Source organism: Carya illinoinensis, chromosome 1 (assembly GCF_018687715.1).
Source record: "Carya illinoinensis cultivar Pawnee chromosome 1, C.illinoinensisPawnee_v1, whole genome shotgun sequence".
In the NCBI taxonomy this organism is placed as follows: domain Eukaryota; kingdom Viridiplantae; phylum Streptophyta; class Magnoliopsida; order Fagales; family Juglandaceae; genus Carya; species Carya illinoinensis.
In genome coordinates, this window is record NC_056752.1 from 3,177,357 (window position 1) to 3,186,671 (window position 9,315).

Sequence of the window (9,315 nt, forward strand, 5' to 3'; positions counted from 1 at the left end):
TTAAATCAATAAATAAGTCCTTACAAGAGATAATGCATTTAGAAGCAAAGTATAATTCATTTAGTTTAATAAATATACAAAATAAATAAATACAAATAAAAAATCTGTCGTGTGGATTAAGGATGATTAGAAGTACTCGGTAGATAATGCATGTTGAGAGAGTGAGTATGGATCTGTGTGACCTGGAGAAGAAGAAGCGCCATGCGCTTGTCTGCTTCACTTTTAGCTTTTGTGTGTGACAACCCGCTCACATCATGAACTAACATGCACTTTCTTCTCTCTCTCTCTCTGTGGGTCTCAATGTCGCATAGTCTAAATGCTTTATTATATTAGCGAAGACGAAGAACTGGAGCACTACAACAAAAGCCAAAAGATTAAGAGAGAGAAACTCAAGAGAGCACTCAAATTTTTTTTCTTTCTAAGTATCTGATCTGTCTGTCTCTATCCCACTCGCACTTTCCTTTGCTTATCTTTTTTGTTTACGTCCAGACTATGTAGATTGTTTTATAATCTTTTGAAACTATCTTGGTTTCAGTTGGATTAGTTTAACACAAGTCGGTTCTTGTCCATCTGTGACGTTTTCTTGGATGACGCTTCAACCTCGAAACGTTGTCGTTTTTTTCTCCTTCTTCTGAGAGTTTTTGTTTGTTTTCTTTCGCTCTGTTCGAGATTTAAAAGAAACCCAAAAATATGCACCTGCCATTTCTGTTTCTTGGTCTCACTGCCTCAAAGTTTCCCGCTCTCTCTAAAATGTATGAAATTTTCTCTCCCTCTCTGTTGGGCTTCTCTATTATTGCTTCTTAAATATTTATTATTTTTTTTTTAGATTTTATGATAATTACTCGTTAGCGATTTATCCTTTTTCAGGGTGTATTAATTGTGTTACACTGTTCTTTCGTTTTCTGGAAAAGAAGTAAAAGGAGATGAATACCAGAGTGCGGACCGCTCTTCAGACAATGAAAGCTCCTTTGAACCTTGATAAAGTAAGTGACTTTCTCTTTTGGTTTTTGGTTTTTGTTGATACCTTTTTTTTCCTCAAAGTGAAAGGTCCTATCAGTTACAATTTCGAGATTCGTCCGTCACTTTCTCAAGAAAATGCCTTCCGCCTGAGTTCGGAGCTTGACAGTTGAAAGCTAACGGAAAAACCTGAAATAGTGATTATATCTAATGTTTTATTTGGAATGCCTTCATTTCAAGCCTACTTCAGTCTCAGTCTCAGTCACAGTTTACTTAATTTTTTTAATTTCCCCGTTAGATATTCCTTCTAGTGATGTACTCTCCTTCTGAAGTGCAAAAGTAAACGCTTTTGATCCAAATCTGAATTGGGTTATGCACTTCTCTCAAGAAACGAATAGTTTCTTCCTTTATTCTTCTCTCTCTCTCTCTCTCTCTCTCTCTCTCTCTCAAGAGCTTGGTTTGATTAATGCCATTTGATGTTAAATTACAAAGGAGAAGATGGAGACTCAAGGGAGCAAAGTAAGAGGTGCCGAGAAACCTGTGACTAATCGACGAAGATCAAATAGAGAGAAAAAAATGGCGTTACTTCAAGATGTATTTTTCTCTGCAAAACTATTCCATTTTGATCCTTACTCCAATGTTGTCCTAACTTGTTTATTCTTTTTTCTTTTTTTTTTCTCTTTCTTTGCTTGATCTGATTAATGAATTTTAAAGCATGCAGGTTGATAAGCTAAAGAAGAAGCTTAGGCATGAAGAGAATGTTCACAGAGCATTGGAGAGGGCTTTTACGAGACCTTTAGGAGCTCTACCTCGTCTTCCTCCTTATCTTCCCCCATATGTTAGTATAATTCCTCTCTCTCTTTCTCTCTCTCTGTGTAAACATCTATGAAAATTTAACATTCTTCGAATGGAGAAGGGTTGTCAACACGATAAAAGTGCTGTGGGAAGAAATAAATGGAGCCCAAGTGAATAGGACGTTCCGATCACCCTATATGATCCCTAATGCTGGAAATTTCGTTTGTTATATATTTTCTCATAAATTTTAATGGATTCGGGATAATGTGCGGTGCCATTTTTGTTTGTCTGTTTGTAGACATTAGAGCTTCTCGCCGAAGTGGCTGTTCTAGAAGAGGAGGTTGTTCGTCTAGAAGAGCAAGTTGTGAATTTTAGACAAGGTCTCTATCAGGAAGCTGTATACATATCCTCCAAGAAGAATGTCGAGAACTCGAGTGATGCAATCGACCGTAACTCAGTCAAAAGTTCCAGCACCATACATCAGCGATCGAAGTCTTTGCCCCAAAATGAGCTCAATTCAGCAACATCTACGGCCAGGCCTCAACCTTGTCTTGCCAGAAGCACAAGTAGAAAGCTATCATCCCCAAATACCTTCCCTGATCGAACTGCTAATTGTTCCAGTGTGCCAGTGATGGAGAAACAAACTCTTAAGAAACGCAACTCCCCTCCATCTTTTCCAGAAGATCGACAAGGAAAAGAGAATTTGTTGTGTTCTAATTCTGTGAAGGACAAACAATCTCCAGAAAAGAAATACGCAAAGGTTGTAGCCTCTGTGAAGAGAGCTCCAATCAAGCATGAATCAATGGAGAAGTGTGCGGATCCTTTTAGGTCAAAGGTATACAAATTAGCACAATCACATAAGACTGATCTCTACCTAGTTATAGTCATATTAATTGTGTACGTTCATTGTCCAGCTAGAGAGCAGATTAGTAGAGGAAAGAGCAGAGGAGAGTTCCTCTGGTTCTTCAGGGGATAGAGTATTGGAAGCTTATAGCACTCCGAACAAAGTATCTGAGGATATAGTAAAGTGCTTGTCTGGCATTTTCACAAGGATGAGCACGTTGAAAGACAAAGTAGCAGAATTAGGGGCTTTTCAATCGGTTGCTTCTCATGCAAGCAACAGAGAAACAGAGTTTAGAGATCCTTATGATATCTGTCCAGAATACAGAAACAGAGATATTGGTCCTTATAAACATCTCTGTTCAATTGAAGCAAGTTCGATCGATCTCAATCGGACAACAAATGCTTTGTTTCTGATCCATAGGCTAAAGTAAGTTCTTAGCTTTTTTGTACTGAAGTTTTAATGACTGGAATTTAAACTTAGTATTTCCTCTAATGGAATCTATTTAGGTTGCTATTTGGAAAGCTTGCCACTGTGAACTTGGAGGGTCTTACTCATCAGCAGAAGCTTGCATTCTGGATTAATAGTTACAACTCCTGTATGATGAATGTAAGATATCTCCTCTTACCTATGTGCCTAGGATTCTTGAAAATGAAAAATGATGGATAAATATTTTCTTAGGACGCTGAATGGCTCAGGAAAAAGTGCTTTACCAACACTAGTTACTTAAAAAGTTCACGTCAATTTTGTAGGCATTTTTAGAGCATGGGATACCCAATACCCCCGAAATGGTTGTAGCACTGATGCAGAAGGTAAAGTTTATACATCGTTCTCGTAATTCACTGCCCAATAACAATATAGTCTTCTTTTTTTACTTTTCCACCTATTAATCTAGTTCTCAAGTGGACAGATATCAGTTGTTAGAATTGTCTTGTGGCTTTAGTGACTTAGTCGAGACGATAAATTGTCATCATTTTTAGAGATTCCTCATTAAGCTTGTTTACCTTACAATAAATTGAGAACAAGGGTTTTCCGAGAGTTATTGACTAAACTCAGCAGTGCAGGCGACGATAGTTGTGGGGGGACACTTGCTGAATGCAATAACAATAGAACACTTCATCTTGAGACTGCCTTATCACTTGAAATTTGTGAGTCATTATCTCAACCTTTTTTTTTGTCTGCCATGATTTGATTTTCTTAAATTCCTGCCTCCACCAATCCACAATAAAGTAACTTTTAATGTGTGATTGAAATTCCTTCTTTTCCATTGTTCAACAGACATGTGCAAAAACTGCAAAAAACGATGAGATGAAAGCACGAAGCATATTTGGACTAGAATGGTCTGAACCCTTGGTTACATTTGCACTCTCCTGTGGAAGCTGGTCCTCCCCTGCTGTAAGTTTGTATCCAATTGTGGTGACATTCTTAGTTTTCCAGGGAAGTCCCCAAATGTTTTAGGAAAAATTGAAGTATGACAATATGATTTCATGGGTTTTAACTGCTCACAAGGTAGACTTCAATGGGAGAGGTACCCCACAAGGCTACAAGTAAATATCTTAGTTCTCTGTTCTTAATTAATTCAATGCTTGACATTCAGAACTGATTGTTACAAGCATTATGTAGTTCGTGGTAGCTTCCATTCAGTGCTATGATATTGGGAATATGGACAAGCTGGTACTGAAATGTAATGTTTCTTTTTTTATTTTTTATTTTTTCTCTCTGTCAATGAAGGTGAGGGTGTACACAGCATCTCAAGTTGAAGAAGAGTTGGAAGTAGCAAAGAGGGACTACTTGCAGGCAGCAGTTGGCTTTAACAAGACAAGCAAATTGATTATCCCCAAGCTACTAGATTGGTATCAACTTGACTTTGCTAAGGACCTGGAATCGTTGCTAGATTGGGTCTGTTTGCAATTACCTGATGAACTTCGCATTGAAGCAGTTAAATGCCTTGAGAGAAGGGGAAGAGAACCCCTCTCACAATTAGTGCAAGTAATGCCATATGATTTCAGTTTCAGGTTACTTCTACACCGATAAGTTTTTTTTTTTTTTTTTTTTTTGTTCTTTATTTTATTTTATTTTATTTTTTGAGAATGCTTGGTTCACAAAGAGATCTCACAAAAATTGGTTCACAAAGAGATCTCACAAAAATAAAGTTGATGTGACAATATGTTACAACATTAGGTTGTGAGCTTTACTCTTATGAGATCTCTTTGTACAACTAGTACATTTTTTTTCCTGGAGTCTGTTTGGTTTCACTAATTTTGGACGTGGTGGGGTTGTGTATTGATAGACGCAAGTGAAGGTATATATATATATATGGCCTAGCATTTGTAAGTGTGGGCAAAATACCATTACTATGAACAAATGGGTTTAGGGTGACGTGATTGGTTCATTATTTTGGGAAAGAGTACATGAATATGGTGAATTCTTTACTTCATTGTATGCTTTTTGTTTCACATTTTTCTTTTTAAAGATTTTCATTCTGTTCAACTTCCAAAATTCTTGACATAATTGTTGACCACTTCGCGGTGGTATTGGTCACCTTATATGATTTGATAAAAAAAAAAAAATTGAAGTTGGTATCCCCCTAATTTAAATAAAACTTGACAATCAGTTATGCTCATACTCTTAATCTATTGAGAAATGTTCAGCTCCAAGTAGCATGGAGTATAAAAATATGGAGTACTTTGATCACTGTGTTTCTAAGGGTAATTAGATTGATAACTGAAATGACCTGAAAATTGTCGTATTTGGGGGGGGGGGGGGGGGGGGGGGGGGGAGATGGACTAGGCTGGACCTATTCGGTCTAAGGTTTTTCCACCTTGAACAAGACCAGACTCCATAAGGATCGGGACGGTCCGGTCGGTCCACCCTTCCCTTTTTTTTTTTTTTTTTTTTAATCCAATGGCATTTTGTTTAATATTTATGTAATTATATTGTGATATATTTAATATATACATATGGTATATATTTATTATAATTAAAAATACACTAGTACTAATATTATAATTAATAACTAGATGTAATAACTAATAATATGTAATAACACTAGTACTAATAGATAATAACTAATAACTAGTATTACTAATTTACTATATCTCTTCATTGTCTTCAAATCCAACACATTAACTAATACTCTATGTAATACTATATTTATTTATTAAATAAGAGTAATACTCTTACAGTCTTATAATCTTATTACTAATACTAGCATATTAGATATTAAGTTAACCAATACCAATACTCTTAGTCTCTTATAATCTTACTACTAATACTAAGCATATTAGATATTAAATTAACTAATACTAATACTCTTATAATCTTATTACTAATATAGTAATACTAGCATATTAGATATTAAATTAACTAATATTAATACTCTTAGTCTCTTATAATCTTATTACTAATATTAGTATATTAGTATTAATTTGGAATATTAGTAATTTAGTCTTAGTATAAATATTAGTATTATAAATATTAACCTATTAGGTTAGATAAAAATTATAATTAATTATATACAATTATAAATAATAAAATATATTTTATATAAATGTATATTATTTATTCAGTCCGATCTGGGGTAAAAAATCCTTGGACCGGAACCAGACTGAAACTACTTGATCCACCAAAATTTGGACCGAGACTGTTTGGACCTACTCTCGGTTTGGTCTAGTCTGGTTCGAAATGGCTAGTCTGGTTGGTTTTGCCGATCCGAACAGGCCGATACTCTCCCCTAGTTGTATGATGTGGCTGGCAAAGTACTTCATATTTAATGATTGTGATCTTTCCTTCTCTAAAACGCTCCAAAAGAGTCAACTCATGGATTGCAAATAGACATGTTTCCACTCAAATCCATGAATGCTTTGTAAGAACAGTAAAGAATAGAAAAGAAAGCAAAAGAAACAAGATAATTGTGTCAATATCGTTTGTATAACACAACCATACAAACACAACATCTGTGCTTAAGTCGATATTAGTTGTTATAGTTGGAGAATTGACTAAGGTAACCAGCATGCATCCATTTCAAAAAACACATAAAACCCAAAATTCATGTTGCCTCCCTCAAGACATCAAATAGCATATCAACCACGCATCTTACCAAGCATGCTTCAAAAGACAGAAAGGTGAATGTCAGGAGTTAGGGGTGACAATTTGTTACACAACCCATTAATCCAACACAAACACGACACGATAATAGCGAGTTAGAGTTTAGTCTTAACGGGTTCGGGTCAAAATGGGTTGACCCGTTAAGACACGATTTCTTAACGGGTTGATAATGGGTCAACCCGTTATGACACGTTATAATCCGTTATGAGACGTTAAGAAAGTTAAAATTACAATTATACCTTTATACTTAAAAGTAAAATTGTTAGAATTTCAATTTCTATATTTTTATTGTTTGTATTGTAATTTTGGACTTGTAGTTAGTTTTATAGTTTTTATAAATATTGTAATTTTAAAATTTATATAAAATTATGCTAAATTTAATAAGGTCAAACTGGTTAATTTCGAGCATATTCAATCCATTTACATAAACAGTTTAAAATGGGTCGTATTGTATCATGTTAACCTATTTCATAATATTCACTAATGGCTCAAAACAGGTTGACACGACACGACATGTTATGTTAACGGATCGTGTTAGGTTTTGAGATTTTAACACAATAAACTTAACGGATCAGGTTAGGGTTGAGTTATATAGTATAATATACATGCTTTGACATGACACAAACATGACCCGTTAATACGATTTGACGCCCTTATCAAGAGTGATAAGGATCCGGATCAGCACCCCTCGAATAGGACCCCTTGATCCACGACTGAAGATTGTATCTTTTTTTGTCCTTACTAGACTCCTTTGTTTTCTACTTTTTCACCTCATTATTATTAGTAATTATTTAATTACTTGTCGACTATAGTTGGAATGGCATGGCATGGATACGGACTGTATATTCCCTGTTAATGCTTTAGGAAAAATGATGAATCAATGTTGAGAGAGAGAGAGAAGCTTACAAAGATGGTACCGTACCAGGTGAAACCCTTTTTTTTAGAATCAAACTTTGTCATTCCCAAGAAAAACTAGCGGGTAAAATAAACAAGTAGGAGCCAGATGGCCTTCACAAATGAAATAAAACCTATATGATCTACCGGGTACAACGTGCAACCAAAAAAAGCCTTTGATACCGGTCGAAACAGACAGCCCACCTACAAATAACTCTTCTCTATTTATGTACTCTGCATTTGCGTGTCGGGGCCTGCCCCCACATTATTTGCTTTACTTGGACTCCCAGACAGACATATCCCTCAAGCTGTTTGATGGTCCCAGCGGTTTTTTTTTTTTTTTTTTTTTTTTTTAAATAAAAATAATTATCATTATCGTTATGAATGGAATTGTACAGCTTTACTTGCACTATCATCTTGGACTTAGGGGTGTTCATCCTAGTTGGATTTTTATCCGGCCCGGTCCAGAACCTGGATAACCGGGTTCCGGTTACGGGTTTCGGACCGGATCAAATCCGGGCCGAAATCTGCAATTAAAATAACCGGAACAGCCGGTCCGGATCCGGGTATGAAACCCGGGTTCCGTATTCAATACCCGGTACAACTGGGTTAATATAAAAACAAAATATCCTACGGTTCCTACCCAGTCGACGTCCCAACCCCCCCTTCTCTCTCTCTCTCTCTCTCTCTCTCTCTCTCTCTCTCTCTCTCTCTCTCTCAAGCGAAAGAAACTTCGTAACCCTAGCCGCCGCCGCCGTGTCTCACGCGGCCCTTCTCCCCCCCGTGTCTCACCCGTCGCCTTCATCCTCGTGCCCATTCCTCCTCGTGCCGTCGTCTCTATTTGGTGGGTCTGTCTGCGTCGTCGTCGTCTTCGTCGTCTCTCTCTCTCACGCCGAAACCCTAGCCTCTTCTACCGATCAAAGCCTCGTTTTCATCCCCGTGCCGTCGTTTTCATCCACGGGTATGTCTTTGTTTTGTTCTCTCATTTTGGGCCTTCGTACTTTGTTCTATAAATATAGCAACACGCTCGTACGAAGTAGAGGCCCAATCTGGAACTGTTTCTGATTAGGGCTTCGATTTTACCTGGCGGTTTATCTCCATAGGATCAATCTCCCAGCTTTAGATGTAGTATTTTGATATTCGAAGTTTTTTACTTTCTCGGAAAAGCTTTGTTTATCTGTTTATTGTTTGTTGTTTATCTGTTCCGGACAAATGGAAAGAAGGGGCGAGCAACACAACCAAAGGCGGTGGCCGCAAGATCAACGAGAACAAGCTCCTCTCCAAAAAGACCCGGGTTCAATCCGGAACCCGGAATTCGGGTTTTACAAAACCCGGGTTTATTCGGGTTCCGGCCCAGATCTGACCCGGACTAATCCGGCCCGGGTTCCGGCCCGGGTTTCAAATCCGGATTCCGGTTTGGGTATACCCGTGTTTCCGGGTCGGAACTCGGATGGACAGCCCTACTTGGACTGCCAAATTTACACTGTTTTCCCTCGTGACAGTTCCATATATTCGGTAGATGTAACATGTAATTTTCATGTTAACTTATGCACTTCGTATTTTTATGCTGGAACCACAAAAAAGGATTAATAAAAATCTTTTTCCTAATGGAATTAAAATGCTCAGTTCGGATCTAATTGTGATAGGTACATTAAGCGGTCTCACAAATGACCAATGGGGGATATAAATACATGCCTTTTAGATGTGCTTTTCAACAAAAT

General features: G+C 37.1%; 1 protein-coding gene across 3 annotated transcripts; it reads left to right on the top strand.

Annotated features, from left to right (window-relative positions):
* The first annotated feature begins 250 nt into the window (after positions 1-250).
* On the top strand, positions 251-5,030 carry LOC122305974. 3 transcript variants are annotated; one of them, XM_043118375.1, is made up of 11 exons: positions 251-752; positions 915-983; positions 1,450-1,551; positions 1,679-1,795; positions 2,051-2,587; positions 2,667-3,022; positions 3,103-3,202; positions 3,346-3,405; positions 3,658-3,741; positions 3,872-3,988; positions 4,325-5,030. In XM_043118375.1, the coding sequence occupies exons 2-11, from the start codon at positions 924-926 to the stop codon at positions 4,625-4,627; spliced, it is 1,836 nt and encodes a 611-aa protein (XP_042974309.1). In that variant the 5' UTR covers positions 251-752; positions 915-923; the 3' UTR covers positions 4,628-5,030. The 3 variants fall into 3 exon arrangements, with proteins under 3 accessions (XP_042974309.1, XP_042974308.1, XP_042974310.1); XM_043118374.1 differs by having other exon boundaries at positions 252-752; positions 868-983; XM_043118376.1 differs by lacking the exons at positions 251-752; positions 915-983 and having other exon boundaries at positions 1,040-1,551; positions 1,672-1,795.
* The last annotated feature ends 4,285 nt before the right edge of the window (positions 5,031-9,315 follow it).

Coding starts and splice junctions, on each gene's coding strand:
- LOC122305974 (XM_043118375.1), top strand. CDS start 924: ATGAATACCAGAGTGCGGACCGCTCTTCAGACAATGAAAGCTCCTTTG. Junction 3,023..3,102: donor TTTCTGATCCATAGGCTAAA/GTAAGTTCTTAG, acceptor GAATCTATTTAG/GTTGCTATTTGGAAAGCTTG. Junction 3,203..3,345: donor ACAACTCCTGTATGATGAAT/GTAAGATATCTC, acceptor TCAATTTTGTAG/GCATTTTTAGAGCATGGGAT.